Below are 25,401 nucleotides of genomic sequence, written 5' to 3'. Positions count from 1 at the left end.
TTTAAATAACTGCCATACTTCATAGTACAGATATACACCACAATTTAGTCAATCATTCCTGTATACATTTTCACTTTCTTCTGCTGTGTTTCATTTTAGTCATTGGTACCACTAATGCAATAAGCATCACTGGACATGTAAAGAGTACTTTTGGTTTTATGGGATAGCCTCTCAGGATGGAATTGTTGCTATTTTAGTTTTAAATGGGGCTGCCCTGGTAGCTCAGACAGTAAAGAATCTAAATGCTGCAAACAGCTGTCCAAAAAGGATGAAAGATCTCACTTTTCTTACAGCTATGTGTTGATAGTATTCTTTTTCCAGTAACCTGGCTAACAATAAATATTAGTATCTATTTCTTGATGTTCTGATGGCTTTAGAGTTAATATGTAGTTGTTATTTTAATTTGTATTAATTTAATCACTATAAGGGCTTCCCTGATAGCTCAGTTGGTAAAGAATCTGCCTGCAATGCAGGAGACCCCGTTTCGATTCCTGGGTAGGAAAGATCCCCTGGAGACAGGATAGGCTACCCACTCCAGTATTCTTGGGCTTCCTTTGTGGCTCAGCTGGTAAAGAATCCACCTGCAATACAAGAGACCTGGGTTCGATCCCTGGGTTGGGAAGATCCCCTGGAGAGGAGAATGGCCACCCACTCCAGTATTCTGGCCTGGAGAATTCCATGGACTGTATAATCCGTGGGTTCACAAAGAATCTGACACAACTGAGCAACTTCCACTTCACTTCAACCAACATAAATGTCAGCATCTTTTCATGTTTGTTGGCCACTGGATTTGCTTTCCTGTAAAATGCTTATTCACATCCTTCACCTAGTGTTCAAATAGGTTTGTCAGTCTTGCTCTTACTGTACAGTAGAAACATTAACCTTTTGTCTGTAATCCATTTAACTTTGTTTCTCTAAATCTATTACTATTCCACTAAAATTGTTTATGTATTTTTTCCTAATTTTCTTTTATAGCATCTGGATTTCCAGCCATGGTTAAGAAACTCTTGGGCTTCCAGCAAATGACTCAATTTTCTTACATTATTATGATTCTTTTAGCTTTTATTTAAGGCTTTGATTCACAGGAATTCATTTTTACATATGGCCCAAGATTAGGGTTTATTTTTATTTTATTATATCAGGAGTAGTTTTAATACTCCATCCTTTTCCCGTGGAATTAAACCACCACCTTTGTCTCTTTATACAGAAATGTATTTTCTGAAGTCTCTCTTCTTTCCAGTGACCTTTGTCTATTCTTATACTAACATAATATCTATGTAATCTATCACATTGGCTCTATCTAATATTCTGATTATCTGGTTAAGCTAGTACTGACACTATGTTCTTTTTCAGCTAGCTTGACTACTGACTAGTCTCTCAGATTCTTTTCCTTCTCTAAGAGCTTTAAGATCATTTCATTTTATCATTCCAAAGTGATGAATGAATAAAAACCCTCCTGGGATTATAACTGGAATTATATTAAATTTATATCTTAACTGTGATAATTTGCATTAACACTATGAAGTCTTCTCTTAAATATATGTATTTGATTTTATTCTGATATTGTTTTTGGTATCTTAGTAAAATGTTCTGTTTTTATGTAGATTTTGTAATTTATTTTTAAGTCTATTTGAACATATTTAAAAATTATGTCATTTGTGAGAACTCAATAATTTTCCCCAATATCATATGTAGGCATTTATGCCTAGAGCAGGAAAGAGCTACTTTGTATAATTATTACATAATCAGCTAAATTCTCTTATTAATGTGAAGTTATTAAAAATAGCATTTTAATTTCCTGAATTTTCTATATATACATATGATTAGTAAAAACAAATCACATTATTGCTTCTTTTCTAATGTTTAGACCCATTTCCAAGACAAGATTAAAGGAGAAAATAGTTCTAAACTCGATTAACTCATGGCCAACTAAGTTAATTTCTTTACCTTAAAATGCAATATAGAAAACTTTCTGTCCTGCTCTTAAAACCACTGCATCCTCCCTGACTCTCTGAAAAAGAGATACACTCACAGAAACATACATACATACCTAACAAAACAGGGACTTATTTCTTGGCAAGTTAAAAAAGGTTTAGTAAAAAAGTTCATGACTCAGTCACTACTGTTAATACTACAGAATCCTGGGGGGTCAAAACATCAACTGGCAAGGGGAACATCTGAGAATATAGGAAAAGATTTAAAATTTAATCATTCATTATTATCTTCATAATTATTGTCTGGTCATAGAATAAAGAATTTAAACATTAAAGTGAATATAAAGCTAATGTAAATAGACCATTTTCTTTAGCTTCCAAGATTAAATTCCATACAAGTGGTCTGACAGGAGTCTACCTATTTAGTGAATACTAAACTTGACTTGAAAAAGAGATACCTGAGTAAAAATGTAACAGTTCAAAGTGTATGTGTTGCAGTATTTACTTTCAACAGCAATTCAGAAAATACTTGGGAGAATTAGAAATATTTGTAATATTTAGAGTGAAACAAATGAAGGCTAGAAACTGTTCCACTTAATGAAAGAATTACTAATTTCTACCTTAATTCATTAATCACTTTAACATGTAATCATACCTCTTCATACACATGGGTTCTCTCCCGATATGCTTCTTCAGACTGCAATGACACAGTAACTTGTGTCCATTTGCCAGTTACCCACTCACCCATCTGCTGGATATGCCTCTTTCATTCCACAAGATGATTATAACAGCACATCTCACACTACTTCCTCCCTCATTTGAAATTTCTAACTTAAGAGTTAATAAAAATGTAAGATCTTAGATGAATTTAATTAATCTCTTCTATATGTCAACAGTTTGAACTACATGCTAAGTAGATAAATTTCAAAATTTAAAATTAAGTTCATAAATCTATGAATTTAGTTTAAATTCTTAAGTTAATTCTTAAATTAACTTCTAAGTAAGAAATCATTTTTGTATAGTATTATACTGTTCTATTTATTCTGTACTTTTCACTTTGCTAGTTTTATAGTCCTAGGTTCACAGAAATATTTTAGTTTATTTCTACTATTTCTACTACTTGATGGAAGTTCTTATACAACAGGAGATTCTTTGAGGATACTCACACTACTCTCCTAGAGTGGAAACTTAAATTTTGAAAACCTCCTTCACTGAGTTACTTGCACTTTTTCTTACAGATTAGTGGTATAAACTGCCATGATTAGGAAACATTTTTATTAAGATGTTACACTAAAAACAATGGCTACGTTTCACTGTAAGTTTTCTTCTCTATTTCAGAAATTAAATAAAAAACTTTCTGCGCACTCACTTGTCATGCATTCTTAAACAGAGTTAAAAGCCTATTTTAGTTTGGACCTGTAACACTGCAGTCTTAGTAACATGTCATGTTTGATTAGAGGGTTAAGAATCTGATCGCTAATCTTCACAACTACAATATTAAACGTCAATGGATAAAAGCCGGGTACAGTGGTACAGTTTGTAAAACTGTATTTCACACAATGCCAAAAGACCTTTTCACTGAGAGTTCAAGAATTATCTCACTGGTTTATAGTTGTCAAATATAGCTTTAGCAGATAATGACATCAGCTTTTCTTTTTTACTTAGAGAATGATTTATGTTGAGATTCATGCTTAATTAATTCTTTGACCCAAACTGACCAAGAAAAATACGACGGTAATTTCCTCTCCTCAACAATCCCCTAATAGAAAGATTTAAAACACTACCATACCAAATAGTTCATCAACACCCAGGATATAGTAAACCAACTTGAAAATCAATGTGGATAAATCTATGACACATAATGGCATTTGTCAAAGAATTTTAAAGACACCCAAGAATTATACTAGAACAATACTGGTGAAACTGCCTCATCTGTCGTTAAAAACAGCTTCTACCTACAACTGTAGGAATGATCTCTATCCACAAGAGTTTCAGGAGAAGCTGGAGAGTGGAAACTATATACTTTCAAACTTCACTTCTGTAAGCTAATTGAGTCCATAACAAAAGAGAAACTCTAAACATAAAAAGTAACTATTTATTTGCCCTGTTCCAGCTCTCTATATCTGGTGTGTGCCTACAAACTGAGTCCTCACAGTATCAGCATTCTATCCCCAGGATTCTTTGGAACAATGTTTTATCAGTTTACTTTATTATCCTCTATTTCCTAGTTTCTCAGGCCCCATTTATCTTCAGGCTTTCATACTCTATTTAGTCCCTTAGAATAGTACATTGATCTTGGACTTAATATCTTAGCTGTGACCTTTTACCCCTCCAGGACACTACTGAAGTGTCTGCCTATAATGCTTCCACTCCTGCATTTAGATTCAAGAATAAAAGACAACCTGCCTCCAAGCTCTGCCCTGGACTGTAGGACATCCCTGAAAAGGGGAGTCAAGGAAGACCACACAAGAGACAGGTAATGTAATTTCAATAAGAGGAAATCCTATGATAAACCAGGGTGTTTGGGGGCTATCTACTTACACTTCCAAACAGCCTTACACAATATCTTCACTAGAACATACTTTAGAGCTAACTAATCAATTATGAAAGAGAAAGAAGTAAATACCCTGCTTTAAATGCTTTGTAATAATAGAGAACTAGATTAAAGATTGACATAAAAGACCTACATAAATGGAACTTTCTTTAGCTAGAGAATAAAGAAGTACTTCATTAAGAGTGGTACAAAGCAAACAGTCTTATTTCATAACTGAATAAATACAAGGAAGGGATAATATACACTGAAATTTACAAACTCTTAGGCAGTAACTTTTCTGGGTAATAAAATGTCAACCAGAGAAAAAAGATATATAAACAAGGAGTCGTAAGTGTGACAGATGAATTCAATATAAGGCATATGTTAGGGAATATATTGGGCTTCCCTGCTGGCTCAGACCGTAAAAAAATCCGCCTGCAATGCGGGAGACCTGGGTTTGATCCCTGGGTTGGGAAGATCCCCTGGAGGAGGGCATGGCAACCCACTCCAGTAGTCTTGCCTGGAGAATCCCCAGGGACAGAGGAGCCTGGTGGGTTACAGGCCATAGGGTCGCAAAGAACAACTGCTGCTGCTGCTAAGTCACTTCAGTTGTGTCCAACTCTCTGCGACCCCACAGACGGCAGCCCACCAGGCTCCCCATCCCTGGGATTCTCCAGGCAATAATACCGGAGTGGGTTGCCATTTCCTCCTCCAATGCATGAAAGTGAAAGTGAAGTCGCCCAGTCGTGTCTGACTGGTAGCGACCCCATGGACTGCAGCCTACCAGGCTCCTCCATCCATGGGATTTTCCAGGCAAGAGTACTGGAGTGGGTTGCCATTGCCTTCTCCAGACTGAATAACTAAGCACAAGGAATAGATTAAGAATCTTTAAAAACCTAATAAAAATGATATTGTCTGAACTATAATTTACAAACCCACAAAGGAATGTTTTCCCAAGATACTTCTACAGAAAGCAAAAAGAAACTTGAGGGTCAAGGTAAAGCAAAAGAAAATTTAGATAAAAATACACAAAACAGATAGTATGATATCTATATCTAAAGCTGTATCTTATCCGTATCTAAAGCTATGATGTACTATGAATTTAAAAGGAATCCTATTCAAGCAATAGGATGAAGAGACATTTGGTTAGTCTTCAACTTATTTTTGTCTCTCAGCATCAAATTCACCCTTATTGCCTGATCTGTAAGAAATGAATCTGGGCCTTTTAAATACTTTTTCTTTGCCAGATGGTAGGATACAGGCTTTGCAGATGACAATGGATAGCACTGAAAAGGTATTTCCTTCCTGCCCAGCCTGCATAATTTTCTTCAGTATCAAGTATCCGCAAGTCACTGCCTTCACTATGCGTATCTCCAGCTCTCAACTGTGGCAGAAGTGCTGTGTACAACAGTCCCATAAAACTCAAGTCTACAGGCCAGGTTACGGCTTCCCACACCGTCTCCTCAGCCCTGGAAGTGTGCATGCCAGAAGCCTTTGGATCTGGCCACCCAGAGCCACTCTGGCCCAAATTGTACACAGGAGTGTCCTGGGTTCCTGCAGAAGGCCTCTCCAGCCCCAGGTGCCAGCAGTACCTGCAGGGTTACTTCGACTCCCTCTGCATGCCCAACTGTCTGTATGCCACCCATCAACTCCAGCTTGCTTGTTCTGCACATTCTCCAAATAGTTTTTGCTGTGGGTCTGACTATGGACTGGCTCTGCCCTGGGCAATCCATGGAACTTCTATGCCATCAGAAAGCCTGAAGCTGTATCTTTTAATGAGAACTAACCCTTCCAAGGAAGTCTGTCCTTCCTTGGATGTGCTCCTGCACCAAATAATTTAGAGTTTGCTGTCTACCTTTAAAGCTACTCTCCAGTTATTGTTTAACAGCTTTATATCAAATGTCCCCTGTAACGTTACTGTGAGTTGAAAGACAGTTCTCCCTGGATTTCATGATGTTCCTGCACTGTTGGGGCACTCTGAACAAAGGAAATCAATAACCTATAATAAAGATAAGTCTCTCACCCTAGACACAATCTAGGGTTGTAAAAAAAGTTCCCTCTTTCAAGAGTTCTGCTTTTAGCTTACTTTTCAGGTGACAAACCTAGAGACGCCATCCCCCTCCTGAGGGAGGCTTTGTTTCATTCAAGAGCAAAGATAAGGGGTATGGATACACGTGTTCCTTAAATAACAGATATGCCAGCAACCCAATATAACCTCTCAGTGTCATAATTCTCAGATTCCGCTCTTAAAATTCCTCTCTACTACATATGCACAATAACCAGAACTAAAATGTTCTGTAAGTAATAAACTCTGTTCTATGATCTACAGACCTCATTTTCCTGTCAGAATATCTATACATACACATAAATTTAACATCATGTGGTTTGTCTTCTCATTGGACCTAGACTGATACAGATATATACATAGTTGGCTTAGAAAAATGAGGAGTTATGCGGCAAACAAGAATATTAGCTCTTTCAGTCAATAGTATCTTAATCAGATCATGAATATTATGTATTGGCAAATAAAAGTTAGAAAGATAACCTCAAACTTCTGTTCATTCAACAATATAAACTAAGCACCTACCAAGCACCAAATACTGTACTAAGAAAGATGAACAAAACACTGTTTGAACAATATAGGAAACATTTTTTTTTAATTTCATTTTTGTGGGAATTACCTTCACATGTCCAATTTATTCCTAGAAGCAGTCGATGTTAACATTTTCTTATGTGTCCTTCCAGAAGCACTCTATGTGTATCTATGCAATTATTTATATTTAGAAACACATAGACACAGAAACTTTAAAGCATAGTCAGGACTTCCCTGGTGGTCCAGTGGTTAAGAATCCACCTGCCAATGGAGGAGATACAGGTTCGATCCCTGATCTGGGAAGATTCTACATGGCACGGAGCAACTAAACCTGTGCACCACAACTACTGAAGTCTGCACACCTACAGCCTGAGCTCTGCAACAAGAGAAGACACTGCAGTGAGAAGCCCGGGCACCACAACACAGAGCAGCCCCTGCTCGCCACCACTAGGCAAGACCACGTGCGGCAACCAGTGCAACCAAAAATAAACATCAAATAACATTCTTTTCTAAAAAAATTAAAGCATGATCAAATCCAAATGTTACCGCTGTACTCTTTCTCATAGTAATGATCTTAATAAAGTAGCCATTAGTTACTATTAGAATCATTATAATATTATTTTAGAAAACCTGCTAACTACCATATATCTGAAATTCCTTGGTAATCATTTGACAAAGTATTATTTCATGTAGTGGTAATAAACTTAGAAAACCCACTGTGTTCCAAAAGTGATAAGAAAGATACAGATTCAAGTAATTTCATCAAAAATACTATAAGCTTATTGTAATAAGATTAATATTAACATGAAGAATAATTAAATTTTCATTTGGAGAGAGGAGTACAAATATTCCTTTGTTCCAATGAGGTTTTAATAGGCCATTAAGTTTTGAAAAAACATGCAATTTTCAGTGGCAACTATCCTTATTAACTTAAAAGAGTAATTAATGATTTGACATTTTTTATTAGCCAACAGGTAACATTTATGAAAAAACTACAGTAAAACCTATAATATTGTTTAAACATGCATATGTCTTTTCTGATAGCCAAGACAGTCAACAGATAATTTTTCAAGGGAATTAATGTCAAAAGAAAAATACAATATAGGGAAATGTTACTTAATAGAAAAAATTATGTTACTCTATCTTCATCTGAAATGAAAGAAAAAAAAAATCAGTAAACATTTATTCAGCAGGTAGTTCCCACTTTGATGAGTTTTAACAGCAATCTGTTTCTTACTGAAACAACACATCATCTTTCAAGTTTTATAACTGTCCCAATTATTACTGTTACATAACAAACCATCCCAAACTTACTGGCATAAAACAAAGCCAATTTACTGTGCTCAGAGATTCCATGAACCAGGAATTCACAAAGGGCACAGTGAGGTCGGCTTGTGTTGTCTCCACAAGGTCTGGGGCCTCAGTGCAGTCTCCAAGGCTAGGAATGTCTCTGGGAGTGACTCAGTGGCTGAGGCTGGCATCATCTGAATCATCTGATGTTCATTCACACGCATATCTGGTGATCGGCCTGGACAGACATGAATATTAGAACTGCTGACCTGAGATCTGACACTTGAGGCCTTCCCACATGGCCTAGCTTTCTTAAAGCATGGCATCAGGAGGGTCTCAGACTGCCAGGGCTCCGAGCAGGCCAGTGTCCCAACAAACAAGGGAGAAGCAACACCGCCTTTCACTCCTGAGCCTACTGTCACTACTGCCACCCTACTTACTTAGCTTCTATGCAGAGTACATCACGCGAAATGCCGAGCTGGATGAAGCACAAGCTGGAATCAAGATTGCCCGGAGAAATATCCATAACCTCAGATACGCAGATGACACCACCCTTATGGCAGAAAGCAAAGAACTAAACAGCCTCTTGAAAGTGAAAGAGAAGAGTGAAAAAGCTGGCTTAAAACTCAACATTCAAAATCATGGCATCCGGTCTCATCACTTAATGGCAAATAGAAGGGGAAATATGGAAACAGTGACAGACTTTTATTTTCTTGGGCTTCAAAATCACTACAGATAGTGACTACAGCTGTGAAATCAAAAGACGCCTGCTCCTTGGAAGTAAAGCTATGACCAACTTAGTGTATTAAAAAGTCGAGATATTACTTTGCCAACAAAGGCCCATCTTGTGAAAGCTATGGTTTTTCCAGTGGTCATGTATGGATGTAATAGCTGGACTATAAAGAAAGCTGAGCACCGAAGAATTGATGCTTTTGAACTGTGGTATTGAAGAAGACTCTTGAGAGTCCCTTGGACTGCAAGGATATCCAACCAGGCAATCCTCAAGGAAATCAGTCCTGAATATTCATTGGAAGGACTGATGCTGAAGCTAGTTGAAACTCCAATACTTTGGCCACCTGATGCAAAGAACTTCCTCACTGGAAAAGACCCTGACGCTGGGAGACTGAAAGACGGAGAAGCAGATGACAGAGGACGAGATGGTTGGATGGCATCACCGACTTGATGGACATGAGTTTGAGCAAGCTCTGGGAGGTGGTGATGGACAGGGAAGTCTGGCGTGCTGCAGTCCATGGGGTCAAAAAGTCTGACATGACTGAGAGACTGAACTAAACTGAACCTAGGAAATCAGAGCATCACCTCTGCTGCCTTTTATTGGTTACAAGTGAGTCACAAGCATGCTCATATCCAACAGGAAGAGAACTCCCAAACTCTCAATGGAGAGTGACAACTTTTAGAAGACGACCTGGGGCCAGATGTTCTTGCAGCCATGTTTGGAAAATATAATCTGTATAGTAATTTAATATTCATGAGGTTAACTTGGTTAATATAATACAACAAAGAGCATTACAACCTTTGGTTGGTTTTAGCTCTGAATAGTAGATAAAATTTCCTAAAAACAACTATTTTCAGCTTTGGAAACAGAAATTTTTATAAGATTGTTATTTTATATAGTATTTGCAACTATCTTGAGAAATAGGTGTGGTTATTATTACCTATATTTTAACAGATGAGAAAGCTGAATTTGAAAGCTGAATAAGTTGCCCAGAAAGTTAAATATCAAAGTTGAGATAAAGCCAGACATGTGTGTCTTCAAAGTCCAGGCTCTTCTCACTGACCAAGCAATCTGCACAGTGTCACGTTAAGTGAACCTCATTCAAATCTCATGTGCACCAGAGCTGTACAAAGCAAGGACCACCTGTATCTTGCTTTATATAGATGTAAGCTCTTCAATAATAGATTTATAACCCAACCAAGTTAGATGGTTATACTAGCTAACAACTGTATGTATCTTAGTTATGTGATTAAAAAAAAAATCACAATGAAATTTATCAGGGAGCAGTCTCTGCCATAATATTAATATCTCAAGGGTAGTACAATGCTGTTTAGTACAAATAAGTGTTTAACTGAATAAGTACATAAATTTTAGGAAAACTTTTCATGATCATTTTAAGTAGTGAGCTCTTGTATATTCCAGAGAAGCTGTACTATGGCTGAGAAGGTAAATATAATCTATCCTCTCATTTAAATTCATTGAGGGGGGGTTTCTCTTTTTCTAAAATCCAAATTATGGCCTTATCTGTTTCTATTACTCATTATTTTATATTATTCTTTACCTACTAGTTAGAGGTTAAGCTTTCTAAAAGAAACAAAAAATGGGACTATTTGCATTACTTATTTTGTCACTTTCTGTAATGCCTAATATGGTGATCTTGTGTTTCTGATTTGACTTGTGGTAATTTGTACAAACCATAAAAAATTCAGAAATATGGCCCAGTGGACAGTTATTTTTTCTGGGAGCTTAACACTTCTCTCCCCAAAAATGTGTTCTGGCAACTGAAAGGAAATTAAGTTAATCAGCTCATATAAATTTTGTCTTTGTTCTAATTGATTGTATTTTTGAAACCAACTTTATGTTATAACTTTAAAGATAAACCAACATTTATATTTCTGTGAAGCATAAATATATCATAAATTCTACTTTCCTATAATATCAGTTTTTTCATAATGGAGTTCCTTAATCCCCTGGAAAAGTAAATTGCAACCCACTCTAGTATTCCTGCCTGGGAAATCCCATGTACAGAGGATCCTGGTGGGCTACAGTCCATGGGGTCACAAAGAGTCAGATATTATTAAGTGACAAACAAGGAATCTTCAAAGCGGAATATTTTTCAGAAGAGTTAAAGAAAATAATTTTTACAACCTGACAAATTTCTTGTTAAAAAGAATCTTAGATGATGTGAACTTCTCACAGTTTTAAAAACAATTTTTTGTTAAAGTACAATGATAGCTTGCTACTTTTTTCTGACTATAAAAAAATAAAACTCCTTAAATAAATTCAAGGAACTTATTAGTTATCTGAAATCATTCTATACAATCATTTTTATATAATGAAAAAAATAATTTAAAATTTAATTATTTTTAAAAATAATTTAAAATTATATGAGTTTATGAAAGTCACTGATTAACCTTATATAATTCTTTGTGTTAGAAAATACTAATATACATATATATATGTATATATATAAGAAAATAATATTCTCAGGAAACAATTTAACAGTCTTATTGCACTTTGATGACTTTTTAAAATGTCATGCCATTATTTTCCCCTAAAAAGTGTATTTTATACTTGAGGGCAAATAAAAAAAGGAAAAATAAAACACGTCTTTCTGGGGGGACTAGTAGGTCTTTATTAGCTTTATTAAGCTCTTTATTAACTGAGCTTAAAGTTTTCCATATGATAATTTATATTAGTCCCCTATGAAACAGGTATATCCCTTCTATTCTTATTGAAATCTATTATGTGATTCCCCTTCAATAATAATGATAATATTTTAGAGATATATAGGAAATGAGGCGGCCTTCCAAGTGGCACAGTGGTAAAGAATCTGCCTGCCAATGAAGGAGATGCAGGTTAGATTCCTGGGTCAAGAAGATTCCCTGGGGTAGGAAATGGCAACCCACTCCAGTATTCTTGCCTGGAGGATAAAGGAGCCTGGTGGGCTACAGTCCACAGGGTCACAAAAAGCTGGACACAGCTGAGTGACTGCACATGCAAGAAACGAAGATTTAAAGAGCTTATCCAACTTGCCAAAGGCTATGTTGCTGTTTAGTCCCTAAGTCATGTCTGACTCTTTGTGACCCATGGACTGCGCCCATTAGGCTCCTCTGTCCATGGGATTCCCCAGGCAAGAATACTGGAGCGGGTAGCCATTTCCTTCTCCAGGGGATGTTCCCCACCCAGGAATTGAACCCAAATCTCCTACATTGGCAGGTGGATTCTTTACTACTGAGCCATCAGGAAAGCCTGCCAAAGGCGATATGAAACAATCAACTTCTGGAAGACCAGAGATTCTATCCTCTCTTTTATTTCTTACATTATTTGATCAACTGAAAATTCAGTTTAATCATTGCTGATGACCATATATATCACAGATAGTTAATTTTGCTCTTGACAAGTGTCATGATATAATTTTCACAATAATTTGCTGATTTTAAAATAAATGTATTAATTTTCAAAAAGTAATAAGTTCAATTGTGTCACAGGTTTGAATACAATTAACTCTTTAGTAGTTCAATAGCTATAATAGAAATTTTAGACACTGCAAATTTAAATACTTTCAAGAATGAGAGAGTACTGAGGAAAATCTGTAGGATTTAAGATAATAGTAAGTAATGAGCCGGAAGAGTACTGAGGAATCTGTAGGATTTAAGATAATAGTAAGTAATGAGCTGGGGACCTCATACCCTGCCTAAAGGACAATTATCACTGATTGTCACCAATAGAAATACAGTAGGTTCAAGGATCCGAAATGCTTAATTTTTCAAGATAAGCTGAAGCAAAAAAAAAAAAAAAAAAAAAAACCCAACAACAAAAAAGATAAGCTGAAGCAGATTTTTATCAGCGATTTCCTGATTATTTAAATGTTAACAACTAATTCCAATTTCTAAGACTTTGCTAAAAAAATCCATCTGCAAGACTGTTTGGCCCAAAGACTGCTGGTTTGCAAGCTCTATTAGAGACATGTCTATCATCACTATAGGATAATGTTGTTAAATTAGGAGGAGATCTGAATCTGCAGGGATTCTGTAACACGAACAAACAAGTATTTACTGAATACCAATAAGAAATATAAAACACTGAGCAACTAAAATTAGATTACTAGATGTGTTACAGTTCAAGAAGTGAGAGGTTTCCAGAGAAATAAGAGGCCAGTATGAGAGGTCAGCAGATTACTCTTAATCTCTAAACGAAGATTATTAAAGGAAGATGTATTTCAGACTAGTGAGAAATACAAGAGAGACAGCAGATCCTGAAAGCTAAGCAGAGTTTAGACTCGATGTAATAGGCAGCTGAAGCAACATGAGATCTTCAGCGGGAAGGTGATATGATCGATTCAGTGTCTTAAAGACTGATTACAGTATGTAGAAAAGACTGAAGAGCCGCAGAGTGGCAACAGAGAGGCCAACTAAGAAACGGTCTCGGTAGCACAGGAATGAGATGAGGGGCCTAGACTCTGGCAGTAGGAATGAGTGAAGTGTTCTCCACCAACCTATTTACCTGATGAATCCTCATTGCTAGCTTGTTCCTGTGTGTGTGTTATGAGCACACTTTTTTTTTTTTTTTCATTAAATGGGAGCTGGCCTAGTATAATGAACAGAACACTAGGATAGGAGTTAGGAAATCAAGAGTCTAGATCTGACACTGCACCTAACTACGTGGTTGAAGCTGGGCAAGCCTCTTAACCTCATTAAACCTCAGTTCTATAATCTGGGTGGAAAAGGACAGAACCAGATAGATGTCATTGTTTGAAACTCTGGATCTTTACAATTCTGAAAAGCAACAATCTGAAGTATTCAGATAAAAATGTAATTTCAGGTTTCTTTTGAAAATCCAAAAGCTGGCTTCCTTGATTCCACCTTTGTACATGGCAAAACCGGCTGGAGTAGTGAATTCCTCTTTCAGGTTGGGCACGTACTCTCCAGTTTGCCACAGTCCCATCATTTCCTCAGGTGAGGCCCAGTGTTAGCTGCTATTCATCACGCTTTCACTGCTGTTTATCTTATGGTAGAGAGACATATTTCTCTACTTTTTCTCAACACTTTTCTCTACATTTTCTAAACTTTGTCTTTTACCAGGAGTGAGAAAATGTAAGAAAAGAGGTATTTTTTCCCAAGAAAAATGAAAGCATGCATTTTTATGAAAATAAATATTCCTTTAGAAAACATTCAAAAAAGCTCATCTGCATGAAAAGACTACCATTTAACCCTCTTTAATCAGATAGTTTCATTTAGTTTGGAAACCCTGTTACACACGTTGGAAAGCTACTGAAAAAAATATCTAAGGAGTGAAATAATTAGATTCACATTTTAGAAAGAGTACTCTAGAAGCATGCGAGAACTTAAAGGGGGTATAGCTGAGAGAAAGAACATCTGTTAGAGCACTAAAGTGGTCTGCAGAGGTGAGCTGACAAGTTTACAGTGGAGAAAGGAGGGACTGATTCAAGGAGATAGAATTCTTAGAATTGAGGGACCCCAACAAGTATTGGAAGTAGAATGATGCTAGATTTTAGGGATGGTTCACTAAATAAATGGTGATACCATCAGTGTACGGAATTCACAAGGAAGAAAAAGTCTTGGGGAAAGGTGAGGTGGTGTAGCATTCCTCTACAGTAGAAGTTGGCCAACTACAGCTCACTGCCTGTTTTTATATAACCCACGAGTAAGATGGTTTTCACATCTGTATATGGTTGGAAAAAGTCAAAAGAAGAATGTATTTCATAATGTGCAAATTACATGAAATTCAAATTTCAGTGTCCACAAATAGTTTCCCTGGGACACAATTCATTCCTTTAATCACTGTCTATACCTGGGTTCACTTCATTATGACAGAGGTGAGTAGTTGAGACAGCAACCATACGTGGTATTCTCATCACTTTACACTGTTTCTTGAGGTGCTACAAACTGCAGTGACACGGTTATGGTTGCTCAGTGTATCAAGCACCATGTGTAGTGCAATACCACAACATTTCATTTTGACCATCACATCGAAGGGCTTCACAGGTGGCTCAGTGGTGAAGAATCCACCTGCCAATGCAGGACATGCAGGTTTGATCCCTGGGTTGGGAAGATTCCCTGGTGAAGGAAATGGCAATCCACCCCTGTATTCTTTTGGGGAAATCCCATAGATAGAGGAGCCTGGTAGACTACAGTCCATAGGGTTGCAAAAGAGCTGGACACGACTTACCAACTCAACAACAAACACATCAAAACAGAAAGAGAAAACTATACTTCAAATATCATGCTTTTAATGTTTTAAGGGGCACATCGATTATTCTGCTACCGAATTAGATGGTAAACCACTGTATCACACAATGACACTACAGCTACACTAGAAAATTTTAACATATATCTATATAACCAGACTAAGTATCCATCATATTCATAATTCAGAGCAAATTAATCAGAGGAATCAGAAAACATAAAACAAAGTACTTCATTGTAGCAGAGTTTCTTCACAAAAATAAAAAGTGAAAATGAATTTGCAAACAAAGTTTCAGAGTGGTGCACCTGTTAGTTAACCAGAGAAAGCTATTTACTCATGGTATGTTAATTAAACTGCATTTTGACTACAGCAACCAAAGAAACATTTGCAGAGGGGGGGAAACATGTTTAAGAATAGTCTTTTGGTAAGACAGCTATGGTAAAAGCACTGGGAGCAATATTCAATATTCAATATCAATATTCAATGAGAAGACAAGGCAAATAATTTTGAAAGGTTTTCTTTGGTTCTTGATAAATTAACAGATAACTGAGATACTGCATAGTGTTCTTATTTTCTAAAAGGCAGTGATGAACATGAAGTGACTGAAGGATCAGCCCTCTGTAAAGACTGCAAACGACAGGCAAAAATATTTTTAAAACTGAGAAAACATTAACTCAGTACAACCTAAAGTGGAAGCTACTAAGATGTGTAACAACTGATGGTGGTAAAAATACGTGAGGAACAGTAAAAGGCTTAGTAGAACAAATTTATAAAGTTTATGAAAATAAGGCATATAAAGCCTATGTTTCTTCATTATATTATTCATCAGCAGTTATTTTATGGGAAAACATTGTAAACTAAAATGTGTTATTGAACTAATACTATCAACTTCATTCACTCCTAAAGATTTAACCACTGTCAGTTGTTTCTACTTTGATAAAAAATAGAAGCTGAATATCCTAACTTGCCTTATCACACAACAGCTTATGGGCTTAGCAATTGTATGGTTTTATTGTGAGTTTTTTTTTTTTTTCCCCAAGCTCAACAGTGAGACTGAAATTTCTGAACAAAAAGGAAAGCCTTCAACCATTATTAAACAATGAATACCTTTGGAAATTATATTTTGCTGCAGATTGATAATGTTTCCTTGAATTTGACCTGAAAGTCTAGGCAAAATAGTACTTATATGCAAAACATACTATGTTAAGTCATTTTGACAACATTTTTCAAATCACAAATAACCATTAATCTGCTTTATATACTCCTTTTGCTGTCAAAATTAAAAACAAGATCTCCGTGCATATATAAATTTGCTACAGACATATTATGCAAGTTCAAACTATAGTTCCAGCAGTGTTTTTCAGACTTCACTGCAAGCTCAAAAGAAACTTTCATATATCAAAACCCATTTAACTATGTAATCAAGGAGCCTCTAACTTTCAACTGGTTAATCTGCAATGTAAACAGCATACTAAATAGCAAATATTAAAGAGAATCTAAAAGAATTTTATAAATGCCTTCCATACAATTAATATGAACGCTAAGATCATGTGCCCATGACTGACAGCAGCATTTGGTGTCACCTATCTGTGTGAACACATTTCCAAGACAAAATCAGTTAGATGCCTTTACAGACCTGCATTAACAAATGAACAACTGCAATCAAATTTGATGACAGGGTAACTGTGAATCCCAATTAAATGAAATTGCTATCTCAAAAAGAATTACAATATTTTCATTAGAAGATCTGTATTACAATAAATCATGTTCAACTCATGCTATAGTCTGAACACAGTCAATAAAAATTTTGTGGGTATTTGCTTTCTCGCATATGTATTTTCACTTTTATCTATGTATTAATAATTTTGATTTTGCCTCATGGCCTGCAAAGTCTAAAATACTTTACCATCTGGCTCTTAATGTAAAAAGTTTGCAGACCTCTGCTCTATGGAGATGCTATTCAAAGTGCAGCAGCATCTGGGAAATGTCTTGACAAGGCAAATTCTTGGCCCACCCCACATCTACGGAATCAGTAATCTTTTTCTTTTTTAACAAATGTAAGAATCACTCTTAAGGATTTTAGAGACTTGGTTCTGTCCCCTTGGATAAATTGTTTAATTCTTTGAGTCAGTAAAACGGGAACAGTGTTATCCACTTTATAGAACTATTGAAGAGATTAAAATTAACTTTAAAAATATGAGGAAAAAACGTAAGGTTTAACATGGTAACTGACACTAGTAATTCTTAACAAATGGTAGTAAATTAGAAAAGACCCTAATGTTGGGAAAGATTGAAGGCAGGAGAAGAAGGAGATCACAGAGAATGAGATAGTTGGATGGTATCACTGACTCAACAGACAGGAGTTTGAGCAAGCTCCAGGAGATGGTGAAGGACAGGGAAGCCTGGCGTGCAGCAGTCCATGGGGTCACAAAGAGTTGGACATGACCGAGAGACTGAACAACAACAATAAATGATAATTATTAATTCAAAGGTGTACTTCGGGGTCTCCATGCACCAGCCCATGACACATGAAAATTAAATTTTTAGGAATTTTGTGAGACAGTTATTTAAATTTCATAAACTTTAAGCTAAGTAAGTTACACTAAATCAAAGTTATTAACACTCAAAAGTCATCACGAGTTAATTACCTTACCACATTTTATCATCATCTGTGCTCATGCAACTATTATGTCTAGATGGTAGATATCATCATACTGGTATGCTGCATCTCATTTCTTCCCAACTATGCATTCACAGGAAATCAACCACCACAAATCAGAGCTTTTTTGGAGAAGGGCTTCTGGCAAAACATTAATCAACACACTTCTGGTTATCATTATTAAAAAATTACATAATGAATTCAGTTTTGAACTCAATGAGTCTGAATTAACTATGCACATAGGGATATCTAACAATCTGTTAGTTAAAAAGATGTATTTTTAGGCACCAACAGCATATAGATAGTAGCTGAAGCCATAAACAGGAACAAAATTGAGCAAAAGAGCATTTAGAGAAGGGATCAGATATAGACTGATGTGGAAAAAATTAACTATGTGAACAATAAGTCTGAAAGACTTTGGAATTTATAAGTATAGCCAATTATGGCTAGCAGCTCAACTTAACTATTCCCATTTATCACTATCCGAATTCTCAGCTTTAACTCCTGGAATGCTTCTACCATCAAAACCTGTATAAATAGATGAACTGAATTACATTACTCTGCCATTTGAACTCAGCATCTATATCTTAGCCAGCATGGGTAATGGTATTTTAGGTCACCTATTTAGACAAAGCTAACTGTGGTGTTGGAGAAGACTCTTGAGAATCCCTTGGACTGCAAGGAGATCCAGCCAGTCCATCCTAAAGGAGATCAGTCCTGGGTGTTCATTGGAAGGACTGATGCTGAAGCTGAAACTTCAATACTTTGGCCACCTCATGCGAAGACTTGACTAATTGGAAAAAACCCTGATGCTGGGAGGGATTGGGGGCAGGAGGAGAAGGGGACGACAGAGGATGAGATGGCTGGATGGCATCACTGACTCGATGGACACGAGTTTGGGTAAACTCTGGGAGTTGGTGATGGACAGGGAGGCCTGGTGTGCTGCAATTCACTGGGTTGCAAAGAGTTGGATATGACTGAGTGACTGAACTCAACTGAACTGAACAAGTTGGTTTATACTCTTAAATTTTTACCTCAAGTAGACATTGCCCCTTGAACAATAAAGAAAAACAAATTATACAGGGATGATAACATAGCTTAAATATCCATGATACTGAGCATATTTGAAAGTTTAGTTTCAAAGTATCATACAATTTCAGAACCAAAAGAGATTTTATAAGCTACTCTGGTATCTTTTTTGCTCTTCTCTCCATAAGAAAGAGCTATTTGTCAAGTTAAACGTCTAGGAAAGCATTTTAAATTAAGTTTTTTCTTTATCAGTTATCTGAACATTTGATTATCTGAAATTAACACAGAGTTGACAAAGGAGTGGATCTTCCTTCTCCATTTCTACTGATGTTCATGAGTGGATATTAAAAATTTACATAATTCTTTATGGCTGGTGCCACCAATAATGCCAGAATCACCTGATTCAATTCAGCTGATCTGGAGTCTCCGGAGAGAGCACTAGTATTTCCTTAAAAGTACCTAGAGGCTTGAATATTCTGCTGTGAAAATTAAAATTATGGTTCTCAAAGCGAATTAAGGCTATTACAACTTTCTCAATAGTAGTACTATAGATTTCAGAATATGACTCTACCAAGGATAGTAAATCTAGCCCTCTACCATGTACAAAAAAAAAGGGGGGTGTATATACAAAACAGACAAAAAGCCAACATAAGAAAAATTACTGAACTAGTCAATATATATGCTCTTTTAAAACAATAAATTTTTAGTGATTACAAACTTACAAAAATATTTTATTGCTCTACCGTGACTTGTAAAGAACAAGTAAAAGTACCAATATTAACTATTTTCCTATGAACCTATTCCTGGACTTAGAAATGCAAGCCAAAAAAAAAAAAAAAAAAGACTTATCCATAAGGCTTATACATAGAGAAAAACTCCATGAGCTAAGAGTATAATTAGAGGCACACATATAACTAGAGAGACCCCAAATTCACAAAGACTAACAGTAAATAAAAAGTGATAAAACCATTCATCAGTAGAGTATCTTTGACGCAAAATGTCACGTAAAATACAAAACCATTTCTAAACCTACTCTACATGACAGATATTGCAAAAATTAAAAGGGTACTATACTAAGTTACAGAGACATAAAACATAGAATGTCAAAGAAATGTGAGGCACTATGGTGAGATTACAAACTTTGGTTAGCCAAAAATTAGCACGTGTCATTCCATGTAATGTGAGACATTTAAAAAATGTTTACACACTTACTTATAGATGTTAAAACAGGGCCAGGAATACCATACTACTTACTAAATAGTGAACTCTGTTTCTACTTATTCTATTCATTATCCACTTAGCCTTTACAGGTGACCTCCAAATCTATCATTCCTCATAAAGATGCTTTTTAGAAAATACCTAACCAGAGGTAATACCCTAACCAAACTACATGAACCTGGAGCCTTTTCTCAGTCGTTATTACTCACTGTTCTGAAGCAGCAGTCATTGACCTTTCATTATTGAAATCAACCAATTCTAGTCTTTCACTCTGACCTACTACAGTCTTTTTCAGTGTCAAATCATTTCATTCTTTTTTCCTAAGGATGAGGCATTCCTCAAGACTCTTACCTTGGATATATTTTCTTTTCTTTGTTGGCTCTCATCCTCCTACCTAACTTCAAATATTATCTCAGGATATTGGTGGGTAATTCTCAGGTATCAAGCTCAAATCCTTTCTTGAGAGTTAAAATAACCATTATACATTTTTTACCCAGTTTTGGTCAGTCAACAAATTTTTACTGCCATCTCCACGTGTGATACACTAGTGTTAGAAATGTATTTCAAAACCTAGTATGAGAATCCTTGCCATCAAGAAGTAGAGAAGCTAAAGGAAAAGCTAAATAGTCCATCAGGTGCAAAACTGACCATTCATGTGTCCTCTTCCAATGGACTGAATATATATTTAATAGATCCCACATTCTCAGTATTCCCATGTAACAATGTAGGACTCCTTTCTTAACTCTATTCTTTATGTGCCACATTCTATTCCTACTGCCACAGCCTGGTTCAGGCTAGTACATATTTTCACCCAACTGCAACCGCCTTAACCATTCTCTAGTTTCTCATCCAATCCATCCTGCACTCAATTAACAAATTAATTTTCCTAAACCACAGATGTGTTCCAATACTTAACTGCATAAAATGTTTAACGGTCCCTCAAAGGACAAATTAAGTCCAAAAACAACTTCAGCTTGACATTAGAGGCCTTCATTATCTGTTCCTTACCTGTTAATACTTTTTCATCTCTGTCACCCACTATTTCCTTACCTTTTGCTCTAGCCAAACATGATTATTTAATCATATCCTGAAACTGTCTGAATGTTCCTACCGCTGTATCTTCATTTACGTCATTTCTCTCCCTCCACTCCCATCCTGATTAACAGTCTCCATTTCTACCTTTCAGAAGCTTAACCAAATACTGGTTCAAATAACATCATTTTTCTGAAAACTTCTCTCCATCGTCGGAAAGTATAAATTATATTAAGGTCTTCTGTATCACTCATACTTTATTTCTATTACAGTTATCTGTGTATGTATCATATTGTTCCTTAAGAGTATAAGAAACTTTAAAAATGTTTTATTAATCTTTATCCTCCTGTAGTATATTACACGTGGTTGATATTCAAATATGAAGTATACATTGAATTTTAATATATACATAAAATAACAGCCAAGATCCATAAGACCACATAAGAAGTTTCCTTCCGTTTGTTATGGAGAAAATCATTGCCACAAGATTTTTTTTAAACCACCTATATATTTCCTGAAAAGACATTAATAAGTGATTTTTTTTTGCCCTACCAGTAACCAGTATACCCCTTATCTATGTATGAACTGCTACAATAACTTCCTTGGCTTAGAATATAAAGTTGCTTCCCAAGCTTTCAGTTTTACATTATTGTATGTAGCTACTGATCACAAACTAAACTGCCATAACACTGAAGACAGCAATGTAGAAACAGCTTGCCTGGTGGCTCCTCCAAAACCCAAACCTCTTAAGACAGCTCAACTATTTTTTTTTTTTTTTTTTTTTTTTGAGAAAGAGCAATCATAGTGTAATTATACTTCTCTGTTCCCACTTCCTTCACACCTCCATTACCTTCCTAACATCTACCAAGTCAAACTTTGTTCAGAGTCCATACTTACAGATTTACAAGTTCACAATAATAGATGGGTTTCCAGTTCAACAGTTAATTCAAAGATTTACTGAATACCTACTATGTGGAAAGCACTGTGGAGGACCCAAAAATTAATAAGACACAATTTTCATCTTCTGGAACACATGACTAAACGCACAACACACACACATAAACAACTCCATTATAAAGCTGATTATGTAAGAGCTAAAAAGCTTCCAACAAGGTACAAACAGAATGATATGAGAAGACAGTAATTTAGTCAGAGTATACCTGAGAAGCTTCAAATGAGGAATGGATTTATTTTAACTTTCTTTGAAATCAAGTAATAACATTCAAGATTTCAAGATTATTTTTAATTAAAGTAGTATTTTTCAGTAGTATTGCAATAGAATTTAATTTTTTTTCCACTCAAATGGTACTGATTCAACATGCAAGTTAAAATTTTAAACAGATTTTTATTAGCTCAGCTTGAAACATGGTGAAATATAGTTTATAGGCCAAACTTGTGGCCTATAATTAACAAGAAAAATTTTGTTATGTTCAAGGGGAAGACAAACTATGTCTCCAATAATCTGAACTAATATTCTACTCCCAGAGAAAGGCTAGGTACATATAAATGAACCACCCAATTTTTACAGAAATCTGTTCAGCATACCAGTAGGACATTAAAAAGGAAAAAATTGAACAAGTGAAAATAAAATTCTGGGTCTTAGATTCATTTTTCATTCATACCACCTTCTCTTGTAACAATGACCTCTTCCTGATATACAGCCAAAGGTCTGAATCAGAGCCTGAAGCATTTGCTTTTCAAGTAAGCTCCATCCACACCATTTCTAGATTTAAACACTTCTTTGAAGATTCTGAGTTGCCATGACCTAACTCTGGACGTGCTGAGTACTGCATTGACAGATGAAAGGACCACACTCATCTGAAGCTTAAAATAACTTGCGGGGAAGGGGTGGGAAAAGTCCTAGTTGACATACGCCAATGTTAGCAAATTTTAAAAAGAGGAAATCATAATAGACAGGAGTGGAAACAAACTGGGGAACTTGGAGAAGCATGGCATTCCAAATTGCTAGCATTAAAAAAAAAAACTTTGGTCTTTTAATTACATTACAGTATCCATGAGACGTTTTTGCAATTACCGAACTTCAAAATTAAGTATACTGTGAAAAAAAAAATAGGATAATTACATGCACTTTCATAAAAGATACTTGCTTTTAAATATCCAAAACTCTTGACATTAACAAAAAAATAACTAAAATCAGATTTTGTAGATTTCGGCAAAGAAAACCGGAAGAATAACTAACATGTAAGTTCGGTAACATGTTACAGGGTGCAGTTTCCCACTACAGTAGACAGGCGAAGGAACCAAGAAAACGGGTTGAGCACAGGAATACTGCTTCACTATAGCCACTCAACCCTAATTCAACAGCTAGCAGGCTCTATCCATCCTTCCTCACGTTCCTCGTGGCCTCTGACAAGTCATCCTTTCAACCTATGAGACTGTCCGCTCTCCCCCAACAAATATAATTCCCGTGCAGGTTGTAAAATCTCCCCCACAAACTACATGCTCACACCTCCTCGCCTTGGGATGAGCAGTCCCCACAGTGGGGAAAGGTCGCCCTGGCAGGGAAGTTGGGTGAAGTGGTCTTTCTGGCGGTTCGACCCGAGCCTCCAGCCCAGCAGCCGCCGGGGAAAGGAAACGCGAAGGGGCAGCGGATGCGAGCCCGCGAGGCAGGCTCCGTGGTGCCCGTGCACCGGCTCGGGCAGGAAGAATGGAGGAGGGGAGGCTAGGCAGCGAGGTGCCCGAGAGCCGGGCGGCGCTCCGGCCCCGCGGCCCGACCCCACCCCGCACTCGGCACCCTCCCAGTTCGCGGACCCGGCGTGCGTTCCGCGTGCGCCGACTCTCCCCGGAGGAAGAGCCACTGCCTCACACCCGTGGAAATGAGAAATCCAGCAACTTTGCGGGAGAAATGCTTCCCACCCTGCAACACACCAAGAAAGAGAAATATGTCAGGCGATGACGGGGGAGGAAGGATGACTTACCCATGTTCCTCCCAGAGGGTGAGGAGCCGGCAAGGCGAGGCGAAGGTCTCCGGTGCGGGCGGCGCGGCGCTGTGTCCTCCGTCTACCTCGGTCTCTCCCGCAGCCAGGGAGGGACCCGCGGGGGGCGGCCGCCGGGGAGGAGCAGCTGCCGCTGCTGCTGCTGCAGACGGCGCGGCCGCGGCGGGGACGAGCGGCGGGGGGCGGGGCGGGGTGGGGCGGGGCGGGCGCGGCGGGCGCAGCCTGCGGCGGGCGCGGCTCCGAGCGAGCGGGCGGGCGGGCGGCGGAGGCGCCGGGCCCAGCCGGAGGAGCGCCCGCCCCGACGCGCCGTCCGAGAGCGCCCCGCCCTCCCCACCGAGCATGCTCAGTGCGTCCTTTCCCCCGCCTCCAGCCGCCCGGGGCCAGTGAATCCGAGCGTGCGGGTGGGCGTGTGTTTGCGGGCCGGCTGCAGCTGCGGCGGCGGCTTGATGGCGGCCGCCCGAGGGGCCAAGGGTGAGCCTTCAGAGGCTGGGCGCCGAGACGCTGAGGCCGGGCTACTACACCTGGCTCTCTACTATGACCCCCGCCAACCCACACCCGGAAAACGGGCCCGTGCTCATTTCGGGGCAGTCTAGGTGCACCGGCGGGAATTTCCCGAAGGAGGAGACGCTGGTCCTTCTTAAACCCGGAGGGTGGTCGGGAAGCAAAGCGGACGTCCTGGCCATGACGCCAGCGACTCTGGAGAGAGATACCTGAGAACGCCCGTTTTCAGAGCAGCCTGTGGGCCCGCTGGGCACAGAGCAAGGCGGCGGCCGCTGGGAGGGCGCTCAGCATTAGGACTGTCTTGTCTGTGGCCAGTTTAAGAAAAAAAAAAAAAAAAAGGTTCGGCAAACGAGAGGAGTGACCGTCCCGGGACTTCTTCAGAAAAATGTTCTCCTTCCAGAGGAGTGCGGCCTTCCGTTCCGCGGAGGGGAACTGAAAAGCTATGTAACTAGGGTGCCCTGGCCGTGGGCGCCACCCTGCCGGGATGTGCTCGGTTCCCTTTGATCGCGGCAGGCACAAGGTTGCCAAAGTGGAAAATTAAAAAGTCCGCAGAGTTGCCTGCGACCCCTCAGGGTACATCGGTCGGAGTTTCTTGGGTCCGCGAGGCCGCCGCCTGCTCCCCACACCTCCCCAACAGCGGGGAAAACCTGAGCCTCGCGGTCCCTAGTGAGGGCGCCCTCCCAACTGGGCATGCGCGCGGCGCGGAGGCTGG

The 25,401-nt window shown here is 38.1% G+C and overlaps 1 protein-coding gene across 4 annotated transcripts in view; it reads right to left on the bottom strand.

Annotated features, from left to right (window-relative positions):
* RAP1GDS1 (Rap1 GTPase-GDP dissociation stimulator 1) overlaps window positions 1-24,261 on the bottom strand; it is a 150,286-nt gene extending 126,025 nt beyond the window's left edge. For 3 of the 4 annotated variants that reach the window (XM_020901656.2, XM_020901658.2, XM_020901659.2), the window contains exon 1: window positions 24,171-24,260. In XM_020901656.2, the coding sequence (XP_020757315.1) occupies window positions 24,171-24,174 (4 nt within the window). In that variant the 5' untranslated portion in view covers window positions 24,175-24,260. Of the gene's footprint in view, window positions 1-24,170 lie in introns of all 4 variants that reach the window. The other variant, XM_020901657.2, reaches the window with a different exon arrangement.
* Between the last annotated feature and the right edge of the window lie 1,140 nt (window positions 24,262-25,401).

The sequence above is a fragment of the Odocoileus virginianus genome, chromosome 21, assembly GCF_023699985.2.
Source record: "Odocoileus virginianus isolate 20LAN1187 ecotype Illinois chromosome 21, Ovbor_1.2, whole genome shotgun sequence".
Classification (NCBI taxonomy): Eukaryota; Metazoa; Chordata; class Mammalia; order Artiodactyla; family Cervidae; genus Odocoileus; species Odocoileus virginianus.
This window is presented reverse-complemented; position numbering and strand designations above follow the sequence as displayed.